Consider the following 22,426-nt stretch of genomic DNA (forward strand, 5'->3'; position numbering starts at 1 on the left):
TTTACTGCATCCATAGAGCGACTAGGAGAGCAAATCTTGTGGTTTTCAGATTGGTAGACTGAGCCATGAACAAGCAATATTAAAATAGAGAGGCCGCAAAAGGGGATGTGCAGAAGGAAGAAAGAGGAGGGGGAGGGAGGGCTGAATAACCTGGCTGGAAAGGGGTCAAGGCTCCAGGAAGCGAGGGGTAAAAGGAGTTGAGCAAGCAAGAGAATGACAGCGATAGAAGACCCAGGAAGTCAAAGTCCCTTCCACACTCCGTCTGTTAACTGTATATAAACCTGAAGAACTTTACTGTAGCCGAAGGGAAGAGAACCCTGGTCAGTCACTAAGACAACAACATTCAAAATGGGTTTGACCACTTGTGGGTATCCTGTCTGCATATCTGTTCAACGGATAGAGAGTTTGCTAAGTCTTGACTTGTAGTTGAGATGCATCCAAACAAATGGTTGAAGATTCACTTCTGTCTGACAGGTTTAGTCCTGTCCTTAGTTAAAACCTTGGCCAGAAATTCCCGGTCCCTCCCTGGACAGGAGGAGAGGTGGGGCTATTAACCTGCCCTGCTCTGGAGTGCTTCACTCCCAGTGCGGTTCTGCCAATGAGGGTGGAAAAGCCATCTCCAGGCCAAACAAGTTCTAACTTTTGTATTGCTCATTTCTGAGCGCTGATTCTTGCCAAACACTCATTTTTCTTTTGCTAACGTTTGATTTTGTAACCTTGCTAAAACCAGCTTGTGTTATCGCGTGCAATAGGTTTGTGTGTCTGAACCGGGTGAGATGAGATATTGTAGCCTTGTACAGATTAGAAAAGAGCCTTGGTTTTGAAACTGGTGGACTGAGGTCAAGCAATATTAAAATAAAGATGTCGCAAAAGAGCATGTGCAGAAGGGAAAAAGAGGGGGAGGGAGGGCTAAATAACTTGGCTGGAAAAGGGCAAACCCCCAGGAAGCAAAGCATAAAAGGGGCTGCAAACAAGCAAGAGAATGACAGTGATAGAAGACCCAGGAGGAACCCCTGGAAGGTCCGGATTCCCGGCAATGCTGATGGCGGAGGTGGGATTGCAGAGATGTGATTGCGGAGGGGAATCGGCCCCGTCTCCCGATTCCCACCTCCATTAGGAAACCGAATTTGTTTCTACAACCAAGAGGTCTCCAATGGGATCAGCCGCTGAGACTCAATTTGGACTTTTTCCTTCTACCTGCTGTTGTACCAACATACAAAATAGCAGGAGTAGGCCATTCGGCCCCTCGGGCCTGCTCCGCCATTCAATTAGATCATGGCTGATCTGTTTGCGTTTCGAGTTCTACATTCCCTTCTACCCCCGTTAACCTTTGATCCCCTTGCCTAACGAGAATCTATCTACCTCTGCCTTAAAAATATTCAATGACCCCGCCCCTCCCCTCCACCTCCACTGCTGTGAGGCAGAGAATTCCAAAGTCTCTCAACCTTCAGGAGGGAAAAATTCTCCTCACCTCTGTCCTATAAGGGCGACCCCTAATTTTAAAACAGTGTCCCCTAGTTCTGGACTCACCCAATGTTCTGTTCATGGCTCAACAGGAGGCTTCATAAGACAATGGAGACCCTTATGAATCAAAATCTACATCTTTACCAACAACCATTTCTGGATTAATGTGCTCAGGCTTAACCGTTAACTTCAGTTGGACAATGGATATGGGATACTTTTACTGGGTAAAGCTCACTTACAGCACAACAATAAAGAGAAGAAATATTAAAGCTCACTATTACAATGAAGTATCCAACCTTATCCAACATTACATTGTAACACCCAACCCTTTGGCTAAGGTATTAAATTAGAGTTGATCATTGCGCTGTAATAATATTGTGTCAAGGACTTGGTTTAAGTATTAAATAGCTACTTTGTATCTGTCTTTACAAAGGAAGTAAATTATATAAATTAAAAGGGGGAAAAAAGCGTTATAGGCAGAATAATAAGGTAGAAAGGATGTACTGAAAAGATTAGCATTACTGAAATGTTGATAAATCATCTGGTCTAGATTGAAAAGCATCCTAGGTTGATGAGAAAAACAAAAGTGGAAAAGTAGAGGCATTGCTCACAATCCTGATTGGATACAGGGGTATTGCTGAACGGCTGCCAATATTAGAACCATAGAAACGTTACAGCACAGAAGGAGGCCATTCGGCCCATCTTGTCCATGCCAGCCCGAGGACACCCAGGTGCCCTTTCTAATCCCACCTTCCTGCACCCGGCCCATAGCCCTGCAGTTTACAGCACCTTAGGTGCACATCCAGGTACTTTTTAAAAGAGTTTAAAGTTTCTGCCTCTACCACCAACTTGGGCAGCAAATTCCAGACACCCACTACCCTCTGCGTAAAAAAGTTCTTCCTCATGTCCCCCCTACACCTTCTGCCACTTATCTTGAATCTATGTCCCCTGGTTCTAGAATTCTCCATCAAGGGAAACAATTTTATCCTGTCCACTCTATCTATTCCCCTCATAATTTTGTACACCTCAATCAAGTCACCTCTCAGCCTTCTTTGTTCCAGGGAAAACAACCCCAACCTATCCAATCTCTCCTCGTAGCTACACTTTTCAAACCCTGGCAACATTCTTGTAAACCTCCTCGGCACTCTCTCCAGAGCTATTATGTCCTTCCTGTAATGTGGTTTTTATAGCACTATTCAAGAAAGGGGAGAGGGATAAACCAGGAAACCTCAGGCCAATCAACCCTACACCAGTGGCGGAAACCATTATCAGGAGCCATTATAAGATTGGAGCCCGTGGAATTAAGAGGAAAGTTGGATTCAACTTTCGGTGGCAAATTTAATTCCTCTCTACCAGTCAAGAACAGAAACTTCACGCCCTTCAATGTGCCAGGCTGACGGGTGTCAATTTTTGTGGAGCTCGTGGCAGAGTGCCATAACTCTTACAGCAACTTTTCCAATTTCTGAATTTAAGCACGTATCTACTGGGGTAAGAGTTAGAGTTACTGGCCCCACCCTGCAATTTTTGAAAAAAAATTTGAAAGCAATTTTTGAACCAATAGTGTATGCAAAATAGCAGTGATAGGAGCCAATTCGCAGTTATTTCCTGAATGAAAATCTATTGTTACTATCAGTAAAAACCCAACCTGATCTTCTCAGCTGCCAGTATTAATCAACAGGTAGGATTTTAAGTCACTGGATTCGAAACGGACATTTGCAGATTTTAAAATCTACCTTCCTTCTCACTGAGTTCCGCATGGTAATGAGGTTCTTACTTTTACAATAGGAAAATATAATCCTGTTCGGGCAGCAGAAGGAACAGAACAAGTCTGTAATTATCTGAAGGAGGTAACATCAAGTAAATTGTCCTATTATGCCTCTCTTGTTAAGCATACTTTTCCGAAACATTAACCTATAGGAATTCCCTTCAGCCCAAGTCTGGTCTAGTGTGGAGCCACACAGTTCAAATGGTCCCAAGGTTGCAGTGCTGATCTGGGCACAGTTAGCAGAGGTCAAAAGAGTTGGATTGTTTTGGGGGTGGGTGGGGGGGGGTGGGTAGGGCTGCTACAATTGATCTCCGCACCCCCTGATCAGACAGGGTGGCAACTCCCAGTGATACCCCGTTAGAAACTGTACAAATGGTGAGCGCATTAAGAATTGGGCCCAGCCAATGTGGTTGAAAGGCCAGCTAACGGTCACTTGCATGACGGACAGATGAAAAACAGTTACTTGGATGAAATACTGAGGTTAGTGAGTGAATGGGACCACAGGGGGTAAAGCAGGATGACAGGGAGTTGGTTACAGGGTGCCTCAAGAGGTGGTCAGCTGTTAATGTTTAAGTGTGGCCCTCAGGCCTGTGCTCAGTGCTGCCGTGATTGTGTGTGGCCTGAGTCCAGTCCTGCTTTACAGCCAATAATTACAGACTTGTTCTCCTTCTTCCGCTGCCCTAACAATTTGGGATTATGTGTTCCTATCGGGAAAGTAAGAACCTCATTAACATGCGGAACTCAGTGAGAAAGAAGGTGGGTTTTGATATCAGTTTCGAATCCAGTGACTTAGATCCTACCTGATAATTAATACTGGCAGCAGAGAAGGTTGGTTTAGATTTTTGAAACTCTATCGTTACTCTCTGACATGCAGGAAATAACTGAGAACTAACTGCACAAATTATGAGCTCAAAAATTGCTTTCAAGAAATGGCTGATGCTGTTATTTCAATGAAAATGTCAAAACTTCTGACAAGGGCAAATGTGTGGTTAAATGCAGAAATTGAAAAGTTGGCTGTAAGAGTTGAATCACTGCTAATAGGCAAATGCAAACAAACCTTTGAAATATTGATCCACCCGGAGCCATATTTAAAAACAAACTTATCCATTCATTTTGGGTTTTGGAGGCAACAGGTAATTTGGTCCATGTTAAAGATAAACATGCCTTTCTGATGTGATTCCATTTGCAAAGCTAATGAAAGGACGACTCAGTGGGGAACGAGGAAAGACAGCTACAATTCAGCTGTAGCCTTGCATTTCCACCTCAAACTGATGCCATGGGTGTAATGGAAAAACGCAGTTTATTGGTGCTCGAAATGTAACCAGGTTTCAGTTTTCACCATACAAATGCAACCTGAATCAAATCTGATGTGAGGCGGTGGGGGAGAGGCAATCTTACTCTATACCATCCAACCTCACTGACTGTCTGATAGACGCTACACAGGATATGTTCCAAAGTAGAGCTAAGACAATTTGACATTTTGACCTTGTAATGCGAAAGTGACAGAGAGAGACTTGATAAATTGCACTTAACTGTAGTTTGATTGCTAACATACGGTGTGGAAACAGCCTGTGTGCAATGTGAGCACACAACCGGACAACGCGATGTGAAATTTGCAGTCTTTAACAGGGTGGGGGGGGTGGGGGGGGAAGAAAAAAGAAATCAGTAAAGCACTCACCGATGTAAGTCCACTCAGATGCTGTAAAGAAAATATGAAAACATTAATGAAACCAGATCATGAAGTGTTGAATATTTACCTTCACACACAGTCAAACACAACTGACCAGACCTTGCTGGAAAAATAGCTGGTGGATTAATGGTGCATGATTATTAATACTAAAACTGGCCAGTAAATTCAGTGGATGAGGAGATGTTCTGGGAGTTGCAAATCTCCAGAATTTGTTGCCTGATTTACTCTGCTCGACTATTTGCTTTGCATAAATAGAATCTCAGCCTTAGCCTCCATATTTTGTTTAAGAAAATGCTGAATTTTCACATTAATTACCCATTAAACTTGCAGTCACAGCAAGTCAGGGCTGGCTATTGACAGCACAAGTATTTGTTTAATCCAACCTGCTAATGCAGTGGCTAACAACTTCTGTAACCCAGATAAAAAGAAAGGGACCAATTCAACTTGTTCAATCTCATTCCTGCAGGTACTAAATTATTGCTGGAGATTTAAAATTACATTTTTTTCACTCTTCTTTTCAGTTTGTTTTTTCCCCCCCTCTCTCTCTCTCTATCCAATCTTTCATTCCCTCACTTTCTGTACCCAATACAGTCCTCCTAAAATATGAAGTGCCAGAGAACTGGAGGATTGAAAATGTTACACTCATGTTCAAAGGGGATGAGAGGGATAAACCCACTCAAGGATAGTCTTACCTGTGGTAGGGAAAGTTTGAGACATATTAACCTGGAATTCAATTAGTACTTGGAAAAACATGGAGTAATAAGTGAAATCCATGATAGATTTGTTAACAGGCAAATCATGTTTAACTTAATTGAGCCCTTTGATGCAGGAACAGAGTGTCCTGGGTTTTTTTAAACTCAGCCTTTGAAGATGGCAGTACAAATTGAGTAGGTTATTCAAACAGCCTACAGGATCCACGACTGTATAAACATAAGCATAAAGTACAAAAACAAGAACATTATGCCATACCTTTATATAACAGTAGCTAGACCTCAGCCAGAGCAATGTGTCTAATTCTGGGCGCCACACTTCAGGGAGGATGTCAAAGCCTTCGAGAGGACACGGAGGAGATTCATTGGAATGATCCCAGGGAAAGTCTTCCGTCTCCAGGGAGAGACTGGAAAAGCTGGAGTTAGTCTCCTTAGAGCAGAGGTCAAGGGGAGATTTGAAGAGGTGCAGGCATTTTGATAGAGTAAATAAGGGGAAAATGTTTCCAGTGGCAGGAGGGCAAGTAACCAGTGGGCACAGATTGAAGACAATGGGCAAAAGAACAAGAGGGATCATGAGAAAAAATATTTACACAGTGAGTTGTTGCGACATGGAATGCACTACCTGATCGGGTAGTGGAAGCTGATCCAATAGGAACTTCCAAAAGGAAATTAGATATATATTTGAAATATTTTAATATTTGAAGAAAATTTGCAGGCTTAGGGGCAAAGGACACGGAGAGTGGAACTAATTGGATAGTTCTTTCAGGCAGCATAGGCATGATGGGCTGAATGGCCTCTTTTTGTGTCATTCAACTCTAATTCATTCGATTTCATTCTATTTCCTTTGTTTATTTCTCAATGCTTGACTCTTTAAGGCTGAGGCGGCTTTGGCCCCGTCATTCACTAAAGGTTCCCATTATCAGCCCACATTTCCAGCAAGTTGTGGTGCAAAAAAATTCTGAAGGATGCAGAGAAAGGGTCTAACTAATGGGGCTACCCTGTAAAATTACCCCCTCCAGCAAGATCTGACCTGGTCCTTTTGCCAGGAGACAGAAATCAAGTCTATTAAAGTAGTAAACCCTCATGCAGCACCAGTCATTGCTGTGCTGCAGTGCACAATAAATCATTCATCGGCACTTTGTGAAGCCCCACACCTACAGATGACGATATTTATAGAGCTTCTTCCCATACACAGACTCCAGTTCCCCATTGAACCCTCCGTAATATACACACAATCCCAAAAAGAAGAAGCAAGATGCTGAGTGAAATCCCTATATTTATAAGTCCGGGTCCTGGAAATTGCAGTCCATTAACCTGACCCTGTGCCTCATGGAGCTGATCAGTGCAGATTCAGCTCACAGCCAAGCCATTTCCTCAATGGAGAGTCATTCCCAGGGCCCGAGCTGTTCCATCTCACAGCCCTGGTCTCATCCGTAAGGCAAATTTCCAGCATGAAATCCACCCAGACTGTGGGGACCCTCACGCTGAAACTCACCCACCCAGACTGTGGAGACCCTCACGCCAAAACCCACCCACCCAGACTGTGGGGACCCTCACGCTGAAACCCACCCACCCAGACTGTGGGGACCCTCACACTGAAACCCACCCACCCAGCCTGTGGGGACCCTCACGCAGAAACCCACCCACCCAGACTGTGGAGACCCTCACACCAAAACCCACCCACCCAGACTGTGGGGACCCTCACGCTGAAACCCACCCACCCAGACTGTGGGGACCCTCACACTGAAACCCACCCACCCAGCCTGTGGGGACCCTCACACTGAAACCCACCCACCCAGGCTGTGGGGGGGACCCTCACGCTGAAACCCACCCACCCAGACTGTGGAGACCCTCACGCTGAAACCCACCCACCCAGCCTGTGGGGACCCTCACGCTGAAACCCAGCCACCCAGCCTGTGGGGGGGACCCTCACGCTGAAACCCACCCACCCAGACTGTGGAGACCCTCACGCTGAAACCCACCCACCCAGACTGTGGAGACCCTCACGCTGAAATCCACCCACCCAGCCTGTTGGGACCCTCACACAGAAACCCACCCACCCAGACTGTGGGGGGGACCCTCACGCTGAAACCCACCCACCCAGACTGTGGAGACCCTCACGCTGAAACCCACCCACCCAGCCTGTGGGGGGGACCCTCACGCTGAAACCCACCCACCCAGACTGTGGAGACCCTCACGCTGAAACCCACCCACCCAGACTGTGGAGACCCTCACGCTGAAACCCACCCACCCAGCCTGTTGGGACCCTCACACAGAAACCCACCCACCCAGCCTGTGGGGGGGACCCTCACGCTGAAACCCACCCACCCAGACTGTGGAGACCCTCACGCTGAAACCCACCCACCCAGACTGTGGGGGGGACCCTCACGCTGAAACCCACCCACCCAGACTGTGGAGACCCTCACGCTGAAACCCACCCACCCAGACTGTGGAGACCCTCACGCTGAAACCCACCCACCCAGACTGTGGAGACCCTCACGCTGAAACCCACCCACCCACCCTGTTGGGACCCTCACACAGAAACCCACCCACCCAGCCTGTGGGGACCCTCACGCTGAAACCCACCCACCCAGCCTGTGGGGACCCTCACACTGAAACCCACCCACCCAGCCTGTGGGGGGGACCCTCACGCTGAAACCCACCCACCCAGCCTGTGGGGGAGACCCTCGCGCTGAAACCCACCCACCCAGCCTGTGGGGGGGACCCTCACGCTGAAACCCACCCACCCAGCCTGTGGAGGGGACCCTCACGCTGAAACCCACCCACCCAGCCTGTGGGGGAGACCCTCACGCTGAAACCCACCCACCCAGCCTGTGGGGGGGACCCTCACGCTGAAACCCACCCACCCAGCCTGTTGGGACCCTCACGCTGAAACCCACCCACCCAGCCTGAGTGAACAACAATGAAACTGTGAATGAATGAATACCATCCCAACCCAGATAAATGAAGACCCTCCACCACCCCCCCCCAGGATAAGTGAAGACCCTCCACACCCCCCCCCAGGATAAGTGACCCTCCTCTCTCCCCCCCCCCCAGGGCAAGTGAAGACCCTCCATCCCCCCCCCTCCCCAGGGTAAGTGATGACCCTCCAACCCCCCCTCCCCAGGGTAAGTGATGACCCTCCAACCCCCTCCCCCCAGGTAAGTGATGACTCTCCACCCCCCTTCCCCCCAGGTAAGTGATGACTCTCCACCCCCCTTCCCCCCAGGTAAGTGATGACCCTCCTCCCCCCCTCCCCCCAGGTAAGTGATGACTCTCCACCCCCCTTCCCCCCAGGTAAGTGATGACCCTCCTCCCCCACTCCCCCCAGGTAAGTGATGACTCTCCACCCCCCCTCCCCCCAGGGTAAGTGATGACCCTCCTCCCCCCCTCCCCCCAGGTAAGTGATGACCCTCCTCCCCCCCTCCCCCCAGGGTAAGTGATGACCCTCCTCCCCCCCTCCCCCCAGGGTAAGTGATGACTCTCCACCCCCCCTCCCCCCAGGTAAGTGATGACTCTCCACCCCCCTTCCCCCCAGGGTAAGTGATGACTCTCCACCCCCCTTCCCCCCAGGTAAGTGATGACTCTCCACCCCCCCTCCCCCCAGGGTAAGTGATGACCCTCCTCCCCCCCTCCTCCCAGGGTAAGTGATGACCCTCCTCCCCCCCTCCCCCCAGGGTAAGTGATGACTCTCCACCCCCCCTCCCCCCAGGTAAGTGATGACTCTCCACCCCCCTTCCCCCCAGGTAAGTGATGACTCTCCACCCCCCTTCCCCCCAGGGTAAGTGATGACTCTCCACCCCCCTTCCCCCCAGGTAAGTGATGACTCTCCACCCCCCTTCCCCCCAGGGTAAGTGATGACCCTCCACCCCCCCTCCCTCCCCAGGGTAAGTGATGACCCTCCTCCCCCCCTCCCCCCAGGGTAAGTGATGACCCTCCCCCCCCCGCCGCCCCCCTCCCCCTCCCTCCCAGGGTAAGTGATGACTCTCCTCCCCCCCTCCCCCCAGGGTAAGTGATGACTCTCCACCCCCCCTCCCCCCAGGGTAAGTGATGACCCTCCCCCCCCCCGCCGCCCCCCTCCCCCTCCCTCCCAGGGTAAGTGATGACTCTCCTCCCCCCCCCCCCCCCACCCAGGGTCAGTGAAGACCCTCCACCCCCCCTCCCAGGGTCAGTGAAGACCCTCCACCTCCCTCCCCAGGGTAAGTGATGACTCTCCACCCCCCCTCCCCCCAGGGTAAGTGAAGACCCTCCCCCCCCCAACCATAAGTGAAGACCCTCCTCCCCCCCTCCCAGGGTCAGTGAAGACCCTCCACCCCCCCCTCCCTCCCTCCCCAGGGTAAGTGATGACCCTCCACCTCCCTCCCCAGGGTAAGTGATGACCCTCCACCCTCCTCCTCCTCTCGGGGTAAGTAAGGACCCTCCAGAGATCCCCCCTCACTGACCTCCAGTTGCCAGGAGTCGGCTCTTCAGCTGCAGGAGGAGAATTACTGAGCCCCAGATCCGCGATCCTCGTCCCAGGGACATGATGGAGACTCCGGTCTGCTGCTGCTGCTGCTCTCGCTGTCCTGTCTGTCTGTCTGTCTGTCTCTCCCTCTGGCTGTGGGGCTGTTTATAGCGAGAGCAGTCGGGAGGCTGGCCCAGTCTGTGGGCGTTACTGTGTGTGTGTGTGTGTGTGAGATGCCGGACACTGTGGAACCTGTCTGACCGGTTCAAAGCTCAATTTGTTCATTAAAGGGCGAGGGCAAAGCGGGACAGTTAGAAACTCACAGCCCACTGAATGGGATCCAGGAGATGGTGCATCGACTCCACATCCCCCCTACTCTACTCTCCTCTACTCCTGAGAGTGTCTAAATCAATAAACCCATCTCTCTCACACCACTATCTTTGGGTTTCACTCCAGGAAGTTTCAGAAAACTTCTTAGAATAAAGTAACTGAAATATCCTGTCCGATAATGTCTCACTCAGATTAACAGGAGGAAACAGACGCGCAAAATTCGGGCTGAGAACTGAAACAATGAAATTCCCTGAGGGTCAATTTCAACTTTGGACCGTTCGGTGTTAAGAGGCGAATGGCCGCTTGTCACAGGCAACACACTGACCCTAGTGGAAAACGTGGTGGGCTGTGAAAACCTGCCACTAAATCCATCGTCGTTGCAAAGTTGAAATTGGTCCAGGGAGGGAAGAGGCAAGTTAACGGTTCAAGAGCGACGCCAGAGTTAAAAGAGAGAAAAGAGAGACAAAGAGAGAGAGAGAGGGATAGAGGAGGGGGGGGGGATGGGGAGATAAAACACCAGGATATCAATCACCCCCCCTGCCCAACACAGTTTTAATTAAAAATAAATCATTTAAATCTAAAATAAATCATTTTAATCAGCTATTGCTTCGAACTTCCCGTTCAAACAAGTTTACACACAGCGAGATAAACTTGGGAAGCTTCATTTCCAGAGTTTAATTAACCTTGGAAGAACTAAAGCAGTTAAGAAATTTTGTTTTTATATATATATATATATAAAAAGAACCGAGTTGTATTTTTAATCAGGGGCTGTGTGTTGAGACTGGGTAAGTCGTGTGTTTCTTTTAGACCAGGCAGTGTAGTATCTGCCCACCGGAGAGCAGCCAGACTCAGTCTCAGTCTCTCTCTGTGTTGTGTGTGTGACTACAGCCACGTTAATCGTGGAGACTGGGTATCCCTCAGGCACAGGCGGAACCAATAATCCCACTTTTAAATTGAGAGTGGGAGGTGGGAGGAGGTTCAAAGTAGAAACTAAAGTGTCCGTTTACAAATCGGGTACCGGAGAGGGAGCTGGGCATCTGAATACAGGGATTTAAAAGCAAAGAACTGTGGATGCTGGAAATCCAAAACAAAAATACCTGCAAAAATTCAGCAGGTCTGACTGGCCCTCTATCCAGCTCTTCTTGTCCCAACCCCCCACCCCCTCCCTTAAACCAGCTTATATTTCACCCCTTTCCTACTTTTACTTAGTTCTGTTGAAGAGTCATGTGGACTCGAAACGTTAACTGTGCTCCTCTCCGCAGATGCTGCCAGACCTGCTGAGTTTTTCCAGGTATTTTTGTTTTTGTTTTTGTTTTGGGCATCTGAAAACTGGACTGTCCAGTATAAAACCGGACCAATGGCCACTAGAGGTCTGTCAGTCATTCCCAACCCCAACCCCCCAACTTTACACACACACCAAGAGTGAAAATAACAGCAAATCAGGAGATGATTAAATGGCTGGAGTGGTATTAACAGGAGGTGAAAGCCTCAGGATGCAGGATATGGTGTAACTTGGCTGAGATATAGTGAGGATGGGCTGAGTGTGAAATGGAGCCATAAGACCATAAGACATAGGAGCAGAAATTAGGCCACTCGGCCCATCGAGTCTGCTCCGCCATTCAATCATGGCTGATAAGTTTCTCAACCCCATTCTCCCGCCTTCTCCCCATAACCTTTGATCCCTTTACCAATCAAGAACCTATCTATCTCGGTCTTAAATACACTCAATGACCCGGCCTCCACAGCCTTCTGTGGCAATGAATTCCATAGATTCACCACTCTCTGGCTAAAGAAGTTTCTCCTCATCTCTGTTCTAAAAGGTCTTCCCTTTACTCTGAGGCTGTGCCCTCGGGTCCTAGTCTCTCCTACTAATGGAAACATCTTCCCCACGTCCACTCTATCCAGGCCTTTCAGTATTCTGTAAGTTTCAATCAGATCCCCCCCTCATCCTTCTAAACTCCATCGACTATAGACCCAGAGTCCTCAAATGTTCCTCATATGTTAAGCCTTTCATTCCTGGGATCGTTCTCGTGAACTTCCTCTGGACCCTCTCCAGGGCCAGAACATCCTTCCTGAGATACGGGGCTCAAAATTGCTCACAATATTCTAAATGTGGTCTGACCAGAGCCTTATAAAGCCTCAGCAGCACATCCCTGCTTTTATATTCTAGTCCTCTCAAAATAAATGCCAACATTGCATTTGCCTTCCTCACTACCGACTCAACCTGCAAGTTAACCTTAAGAGAATCCTGGACTAGGACTCCCAAGTCCCTTTGCACTCCAGATTTCTGAATTCTCTCCCCATTTAGAAAATAGTCTATGCCTCTATTCTTCCTACAAAAGTGCATGACCTCACACTTCCCCACATTGTATTCCATCTGCCACTTCTTTGCCCATTCTCCTAACCTATCCAAATCCTTCTGCAGCCTCTCCGCCTCCTCAATACTACCTGTCCCTCCACCTATCTTTGTATCATCTGCAAACTTAACCAGGATGCCCTCAGTTCCTTCATCTAGATCATTAATGTATAAAGTGAAGAGTTGTGGTCCCAACACTGACCCCTGCGGAACTCCACTAGTCACCAGCCGCCATCCTGAGAAGGACCCCCTTATCCCCACCCTCTGCCTCCTGCCAGACAGCCAATCTTCTATCCATGCTAGTACCCTGCCTCTAACACCATGGGCTCTTATCTTACTGAGCAGCCTCCTGTGCGGCACCTTGTCAAAGGCCTTCTGGAAGTCCAAGTAGATAATATCCATTGGCTCTCCTTTGTCTAACCTACTCGTTACCTCCTCAAAGAATTCTAACAGATTTGTCAGGCATGACCTCCCCTTGATGAAACCATGCTGACTTTGCCCTATTTTACCATGCACTTCCAAGTATTCGGAAATCTCATCCTTAATAATGGACTCTAAAATCTTACCAACGACCGAGGTCAGGCTAATCGGCCTGTAATTTCCCGTCTTTTGCCTCACTCCCTTCTTAAACAGGGGGGTTACATTTGCGATTTTCCAGTCCTCTGGGACCCTCCCTGACTCAAGTGATTCCTGAAAGATCACCACTAATGCCTCCACTATCTCTTCAGCTATCTCCTTCAGAACTCTGGGGTGTAATCCATCTGGTCCAGGTGATTTATCCACCTTCAGACCTTTCAGTTTTCCTAGCACCTTCTCCTTGGTAATGGCCACCATACTCACCTCTGCCCTCCAACTCTCTTGAACTTTGGGGATGTTACTCGTGTCTTCCACTGTGAAGACTGATGCAAAGTACCTATTCAGTTCCTCCGCCATTTCTTTGTTCCCCACTACTACTTCTCCAGCGACATTTTCCAGTGGCCCAATGTCCACTTGTGCCTCTCTCTTACCGTTTATATATCTAAAAAAACTCTTACAATCTTCTTCTATATTTCTGGCTAGTTTACCCTCATATTTAATCTTCTCCCTCCTTATTTCTTTTTTAGTTGTCCTCTGTTGGTCTTTGTAGGCTTCCCAATCCCCTGGTTTCCCACTGCTCTTCACCGCGTTGTATGCTTTTTCTTTAGCTTTTATGCTGTCCCTGACTTCCCTTGTCAGCCATGGTTGCCTCGTCCTCCCTTTAGTATGCTTCTTCTTCCTAGGGATGAATTTTTGCTGTATCTCCCAAATTACTCCCAGAAACTCCTGCCATTGCTGTTCCACTGTCTTTCCAGCTAGGCTAATCTCCCAGTCAATTCTGGCCAGCTCCTCCCTCATGCCTCTGTAGTTGCCTTTATTCAACTGTAATACCGTTACATCTGATTCCAGCTTTTTCCTCTCAAATTGCAGGGTAAATTCTATCATATTATGGTCACATCCTCCTAAGGGTTCCTTCACCCTTATCAAATCTGCCTCATTACACATCACTAAATCTAGAATGGCCTGTTCCCTAGTGGGCTCCACCACAAGCTGCTCCAAAAAAGCCATCTCGCAGACATTCCACAAACTCCGTTTCTTGGGATCCACTACCAACCTGATTTTCCCAGTCTACCTGCACATTGAAATCCCCCATGATCACTGTAACCTTGCCTTTCTTACACGCCTTTTCTATCTCCTGGTGTATCTTGTGCCCCACACCCTGACTACTGTCCAGAGGCCTGTACATAACTCCCATTATGGTTTTTTTACCTTTGCATCAGGGAAAGTGACAATATGAAATAGGTTTGGGACCCCCAGCACCTGGAGAAAAGCTGAAAGAGCAGCTCAATGTGAAGATGTGGGCACCTCCCAGCGGCTCAGTGCAGGCGAGACACGTTAATGGTTTGGACATGAATCTGTAAAAGAGTTGAGCTCCAGAATTTAACAGCAAAAATATTGCGGATGCCGGAAATCTGAAATAAAAACAGAAAAAAGTGCTGGAAAAAGGATTCAGCAGGTCTGGCTGCATCTGCGGAGGGAGAAACAGAGTTAATGTTGTCCAATATGAATCTTCTTCGGAACTGGAGAGAGGTAGAAATGTGATGTTAATCTTCCCCGCCCTCTAACCTATCCCTGACCTTCTGTTTTGCTCCTCCCCTTCCCCCGCCCTTTTCAACTGCATAAAAAAGTTTGTTCCTCACGTCGTCTTTGGTTCTTTTGCCAATCACCTTAAATCAGTTTCCTCTGGTCCTTGAGCATTCTGCCAATGTGAACAGTTTCTCTCTGTAGGTCTATTCTACTCTATCCAGTCCCCTCATGATTTTGAACACCTCTATCAAATCTCCTCTGGACTTCTGTATGAAGAACAGTCCCAGTTTCTCATGTCCACGTAACTGAAGTCTCTCATCCCCACGACGAAAGCAAAATACTGCGGATGCTGGAAGCCTAAACAAGAACAGAAAATGCTGGGAAAACTCAGCAGCCTCTGTGAGCTCTGCTTTGAACAAAGGTCATACGGACTCGAAACGTTAACTCTGTTTATCTCTCTCCACAGATGCTGCCAGACCTGCTGAGTTTTTCCAGCATTTTCTGTTGTTTCTTCTCTCATCCCTTACAATATCCTCATAAACCTTTTCTGTATCGCCTTCACATTCTGAGGAAATGTGGTGCTCAAAATGGATGGATCTTCCAGAATCCCAAATTTATTGATTGAACTTAAATTCCACCAGCTGCCAAGGTGGGATTTGAACCCAGGTTCCCAGTCGCTGACATTACCGCCAGACCACCTAAAGGAATGAATATTTTTCTCTCGATTGCTCCTTTTCATTTTCCATAGCTAACCCTAAATTTAATGACACAACGAAACCTGTTCCCTAAATTTTTCCTAGTGCCACTTGACCCACCTCATTCCTCAGAAGCGAATCCAACAATGTCTCCTTCCTCAATGAGTCAGGAACATACTGATCTAGAAAATTCTCCTGCACGCACTTCTGAAGCTCTTCCACCTTTCTGCTCTTTACGCTATTACTATCCCAGTCTATATTCAGATAATTAAAGTCTACCCATAGAACTACTCTATAATTCCTGCACCTCTCTGTATTTCCCACGCATATTTGTTCCTGTACATCTTTCCCACTAGTTGGTGGCTTTTAGAATACACCCAGTAGTGTAATGGTACCTCTATTGTTTCTTGGCTTTAACCTGATAGATGCTGTTCTTGACCATACTAGGACATCGTCTCTCTCTCTCTCTCTCTCTCTCTCCAGTAATCTAATCAATACTGTCACCCCACCTCCTTTTTTTGTTGATAACCTTGGGCAAAATTTTTCGGTTGGCAGGCGGGCACACGCCCGACCCAAGCGGACGGCGAAATCGCGCGAGATGATGTCAGGCGAGCATCCCGACATGATCCCGCGCTCCTGCCACATTTTGTTTGACAGGCATGCGCAAAAATCGGAAGTGCGCCCAGCGACAATTAAGAGGCCAATTAATGTAATTAACGATGCAATTGTCTCCGATTTTACGCTTGGCGGACGGGGCGAATCGGCCAGGCGGACGTTGCATTTTTCATGAAACCTGATCCAAGGGCGGGATGAGGTTTCCGCTACTAAATTTTAAAAAGTCCATGGACAGCATTATCACTGATTGTGACGCTTGGACGTTTTTCTCCTGCTTTTAAAAGTTTAATTTGATTGTTTTCAAGTCTTCATCTCCCTGAGGCAGCCCTCTGCCTTCAGGGAGCTTTCATTCCGCCCTCGCTCACGCCTGCACTTACATCAGCGCCCACCCTCCTCCCGCCACCCCGGCAGCGCTGAGCATTTCAGCGCCCGCTTCGTGCTGGCTGCCCGTTAATTGGCCAGCCAGCGTGAAATCGCAGTCGGGGGCCGGTTGTGGTCAGCGGTCCATTCCCCGGCTGATCCCAGGCCCACCGATCGCGCCCGGCCGACAACCTAAAAATTCTGCCCCTTGTGTCCAGGAATATTTTGTTCCCAGTCCTGCCCTTTATGTGCCAGGTCCCTGTTATCACCAAGATATCATTCCATGATGTCCATTTGCACCTATAGCTCACAAACCTTATTTACCGCATATAGTGTGTTCACGTAGATGCACTGTAAACCTAATTTAGACTTTATTACATTTCATCTTACTCTGACCCTAACTAACACTTTACTATTCCTTACTTTGTCTCTCTATTTATCTCTCCCAATCCTTTGTGCACCTTGTTTCTCCTTTCTAATGTTCCATCCTTCTTCCCATTCCCCTGCCAAGTTACTTTAAACACTCCACTCAGTGCCAAGGATATTGTCCCAGACCATCTGGCCTGTGTAGGTCCCATCAACCCCAGAATCATGTCCCAATGTCCCACAGTTCTAAAGTCCGCACTCCTCCATCATCTCTCCATCCACACAGTCTTCTGCTCTATCTTCCTGCTCCTATACTCACTAGTGCATGGTGATCCGGAGATTACTGGTCAGATTACTGACAGGCTGGTCAAGAAAGTAAGAGCCCATGGGATCCAAGGCAAAGTGGCACGTTGGATCCAAAATTGGCTGAGAGGCAGGAAGCGGAGGGTGATGGTAGGGTGATGGGATGTTTCGGTGAATGGGAGTCTGTTTCCAGTGGGGTTCCACAGGGCTCGGATGATAAATGATTCGGACTTAAATGTAGGGGGTTTGATCAAGAAGTTTACAGATGACATAAAAATTGCTAGGGTGGTAAATAGTGAGGAGGATGGCCCTACACTGCAAGAGGATATCAATGGACTGGTCAGGTGGGCAGAGCAGTGGCAAATGGAATTCAACCCGGAAAAGTGTGAGGTAATGCACTTGGGGAGGGCTAACAAGGCAAGGAATTACATTATGAATGGAAGGACCCCTGGAAAGTACTGAAAATCAGAGGAACCTTGGTGTGTGTATCCACAGATCCCTGAAGGTAGCAGGGCAGGTAGATAAGATGATTAAGAAGCAAATGGGATACTTGCTTTTATTAGTCAAGGCATAGAATATAAGAGCAGGGAGGTTATGCTGGAACTGTATAAAACGGTGGTTAAGCCACAACTGGAGTACTGCGTGCAGTTCTGGTCACCACATTACAGGAAGGATGTGATTGCACTGGACACGGAGCAGAGGAGATTTGCCAGGATGCTGCCTGGGCTGGAGGCTCTGAGCTATGAGGAAAGATTGGATAGGCTGGGGTTGTTTTCATTGGAGCAGCAAAGGTTGAGAGGGGACCTGATAGAGGTGCATAAGATAATGAGAGGCACAGATAGGGTGGATAGGAAGGCACTTTTTCCATTAGTAGAGGGGTCAATAACCAGGGGGCGTAGATTTAAGATAAGAGGTAGAAGGCTAAGATGGGGAGTTAAGGAGAAATTTTTACACCCAGAGGGTGGTGGGAGTCTGTAACTCACTCTGAAAGGGTGGTTGAGTCAGAAATTCTTGTAACATTTAAGAAGTATTTAGATATTCATTTGTGGTGCCATAGCCTCCAGGGCTATGGGCCAAGCACTGGAAAATGGGAGTAGTGTAGTCAGATCTTTGTTGACTGGCACGGACATGATGGGCTGTAAAATGATGGGCTGTAAAATCAGCTGAGGAATCCAGGTGTCCAACACAAAAGTGTCCCACCAGTGTAAAGTTGATAGACCCAATTTTATCTAACAGCAAGTAATTTGCGGTATTTTTCATAGCAGATATTCTACCTTATTAGGACAGGACCCTTATGTCAGATGATGCTGCTTCTGCTAGAAAGCCTAATTGCTCGTAAGTAAACAGTGAATCAGTTCATACAGAGGTCAATTAGGAACTGTGGGTGTAATAAAACAAAAGTTCCCTCTTTAGTGGTTAGTCATGAAAAGGAGCACTGACTTGTGACAGTGACTTGCAGATTATCCCATGTGTTCTGCCCTGCAATGTGTGCCCCCTGTTCTGGTGTTCTGTATTCCAGGAGAGTTCCTTTCTTTCCGTACACCGTTTTTTTTATGTGCGACACCAACGTGTATATGAGAATTGAAGTGTGACAGAGAAACGTGACACAGCATATGGGCGCTTTTCATAACGGAGGCAAGAAAAAGGCTCTTTGAAACAATTGTCCCTTCACTTAAAGAATCATCACTTAACTGTGAAGGTTTGTGTGAAGATTCCACTTTTTTTATTCCTTCATGGGATGTGGGTGTCATTGGCTAAGCCAGCATTTATTGCCTATCCCTAATTGCCTTTGAGAAGGTGGTGGTGAGCTGCCTTCTTGAACCGCTGCACTCCATGTGGTGTAGGTGCACCCACAGTGCTGTTAGGAAGGGAGTTCCAGGATTTTGACCCAGCGACAGTGAAGGAACAGCGATATATTTCCAAGTCAGGATGGTGAGTGGCTTGGAGTGGAACTTGCAGGTGGTGGTGTTCCCATGTGTCTGCCGCCCTTGTCCTTCTAGGTGGTAGAGGCTGCAAGTTTGGAAGGTGGCTGCCTGAGGAGCCTTGGTGAGTTGCTGCAGTGCATATTGTAGATGGTACACACACTGCTACTACTGTGCATCGGTGGTGGAGGGAATGAATGATTGGAACCCCACCCACGATCAAGCGGGGCTGCTTTGTCCTGGGTGGTGTCAAACTTCTTGAGTGTTGTTGGAGTTGTAGATTTTAAAATAATGGAAATAGGTGGGAAAAGAAAAATCTATATAAATTATTGAAAAAAACAAAAGGGAGGGGGCAGAAACATTGTGGGGATGGGGGGAGGGAGTTTAAGATCTAAAGTTGTTGAATTCAATATTCAGCCCGGAAGGCTGTAAAGTGCCTGTAAAGGGTAAGATGGTGGTGTGCCTGCGTAACAATTTAAAAAAAGAAACTGTAGACAGATTCCTAGAAAGTGCCGCCAGACCAACTTCCTGACTTCTTTGAGGAGGTGACACAAGGTACTGAAAAGTACGAGAAGAATTTCGTGATTGGAGCCAGCAAATTCACCGTAAACTATCTGACCATGCACCCTGGCACCCACTCCCTAACAACACTGTCTGCACAGAAAGGTGAGCACGGTGTCAGAAACCTAGGGCTACGGCAGGAAACTCCCTGGAAAATTCTCTCCATTTCCATAAGGTTTAAAGATAAACTACAGGAGCCTCCCACTGTCCATGAATCATCAGAGTTTTGGCTACACAGTGACTATACAGCTGGAGTTTACCTCTCTTTTCTTTCAGGGACTTGTTCAACTCCCTTTTGACAGATGGTTGGTTATTTTTTGCCCTCTTGCCACATAAGGATTGGCCTGGAGTCTACCCAACACTGGCGAGTTCTTCCCAACACTGGCAAGTTCTTCCCAACACTGGTGAGTTCTTCCCAACACTGGCGAGTTCTTCCCAATACTGGCGAGTTCTTCCCAATACTGGCGAGTTCTTCCCAACACTGGTGAGTTCTTCCCAATACTGGCGAGTTCTTCCCAACACTGGCGAGTTCTTCCCAACACTGGCGAGTTCTTCCCAACACTGGCGAGTTCTTTCCAACACTGGTGAGTTCTTTCCAACACTGGCGAGTTCTTTCCAGCACTGGCAAGTTCTTCCCAACACTGGCAAGTTCTTCCCAATACTGGCAATTTCTTCCCAACACTGGCGAGTTCTTCCCAACACTGGCAAGTTCTTCCCAACACTGGCAATTTCTTCCCAACACTGGTGAGTTATTCCCAACACTGGTGAGTTATTCCCAACACTGGCAATTTCTTCCCAATACTGGCGAGTTCTTCTCAACACTGGCGAGTTCTTTCCAACACTGGCAAGTTCTTCCCAACACTGGCAAGTTCTTTCCAACACTAGCGTGTTGTACCTAATGCTGGCAATTTCTTCCCAACACTGGCGAGTTCATCCCAATACTGGCAAGTTCTTCCCAACACTGGCGAGTTCTTCCCAACACTGGTGTGTTGTACCTAACACTGGCAATTTCTTCCCAACACTGGTGAGTTCTTCCCAACACTGGCAAATCCTTCTCAATACTGGCAAGTTCTTCCCAACACTGGCAAGTTCTTCCCAACACTGGCAAGTTCTTTCCAACACTGGCAATTTATTTCCAACACTGGCAAGTTCTTCCCAACACTGGCAAGTTCTTCCCAACACTGGCAATTTCTTCCCAACACTGGCGAGTACTTTCCAACATGGGCAATTTCTTTCCAACACTGGAAATTTCTTTCCAACACTGGCAAATTCTTTCCAATACTGGCGAGTTCTTCCCAACACTGGCATGTTGTACCTAACACTGGCAATTTCTTCCCAACACTGGCGAGTTCTTCCCAACACTGGCAAATTCTTCTCAATACTGGCAAGTTCTTCCCAACAACTGGCAAGTTCTTCCCAACACTGGCGTGTTGTACCTAACACTGGCAATTTCTTCCCAACACTGGCGAGTTCTTCCCAACACTGGCAATTTCTTCCCAACACTGGTGAGTACTTTCCAACACTGGCAAATTCTTTCCAACACTAGCAATTTCTTTCCAACACTGGCATGTTCTTCCCAACACTGGCAAGTTCTTCCCAACACTGACAATTTCTTCTCAACACTGGCGAGTACTTTCCAACACGGGCAATTTCTTTCCAACACTGGCGACTCCTTTCCAACACTGGAAATTTCTTCCCAACACTGGCATGTTGTACCTAACAGTGGAAATTTCTTCCCAACACTGGCAATTTCTTCCAAACACTGGTGAGTACTTTCCTACACTGGCAAATTCTTTCCAACACTAGCAATTTCTTTCCAACACTGGCAAGTTCTTCCCAACACCGGCAATTTCTTCCCAACACTGCTGAGTACTTTCCAACACAGGCAATTTCTTTCCAACACTGACGATTTCTTTCCAACACTAGCGAGTCCTTTCCAACACCGGAAATTTCTTTCCAACACTGGCGAGTACTTTCCAACACTGGTAATTTCTTTCCAACACTGGCAAATTCTTTCCAACACTGGCATGTTGTACCTAACATTGGCAATTTCTTCCCAACACTGGCGAGTATTTTGCAACACTGGCAATTTCTTTCCAACACTGGCGAGTTCTTCCCAATATTTAAATGTAGGACAATTCTGCTAATCCATTACTGGATGTCGGACAATTAGTTAGACAGTTTAGTGACAGTGGAGGAGTAGAGTTGGGTGCTGGGGTGAGGCAGAGCTGGGTGCTGGGGTGAGGTAGAGCTGGGTGCTGGGGTGAGGTAGAGCGGGGTGCTGGGGTGAGGTAGAGCTGGGTGCTGAGGTGAGGTAGAGCTGGGTGCTGGGGTGAGGTAGAGCTGGGTGCTGGGGTGAGCTTGAACTAGCTGCTGGGAGAGGTAGAGCTGATGGTGCAGGGGTGAGGTAGAGCTGGGTGCTGGGGTGAGATCGAGCTGGGTGCTGGGAGAGGTAGAGCTGGGTGCTGGGGTGAGGTAGAGTTGCGTGCTGGGGTGAGGTAGAGCTGGGTGCTGGGGTGAGGTAGAGTTGGGAGCTGAGGTGAGGTAGAGTTGGGTGCCGGGGTGAGGTAGAGTTGGGTGCTGGGGTGAGGTAGAGCTGGGTGCTGGGGTGAGGTAGAGCTGGGTGATGGGGTGAGGTAGAGCTGGGTGATGGGGAGAGATAGAGTTGGGTGCTGGGGTGAGGTAGAGCTGGGTGCAGGGGTGAGGTAGAGCTGGGTGCAGGGGTGAGGTAGACCTGGGTGC

At 48.1% G+C, this 22,426-nt stretch overlaps 1 protein-coding gene across 1 annotated transcript in view; it reads right to left on the reverse strand.

The window, feature by feature from the left end:
* ca12 (carbonic anhydrase XII) overlaps positions 1-10,212 on the reverse strand; it is a 70,769-nt gene extending 60,557 nt beyond the window's left edge. Inside the window, exons 1-2 of the mRNA XM_078532498.1 lie at positions 10,072-10,212; positions 4,908-4,928 (exon numbers count right to left, since the gene is read on the reverse strand). Of these exons, the coding sequence (XP_078388624.1) occupies positions 4,908-4,928; positions 10,072-10,153 (103 nt within the window). The 5' untranslated portion in view covers positions 10,154-10,212. The remainder of the gene's footprint in view (positions 1-4,907; positions 4,929-10,071) is intronic.
* Positions 10,213-22,426: the final 12,214 nt, after the last annotated feature.

Source organism: Cetorhinus maximus, chromosome 30 (assembly GCF_964194155.1).
Source record: "Cetorhinus maximus chromosome 30, sCetMax3.hap1.1, whole genome shotgun sequence".
NCBI classification, from domain to species: Eukaryota; Metazoa; Chordata; class Chondrichthyes; order Lamniformes; family Cetorhinidae; genus Cetorhinus; species Cetorhinus maximus.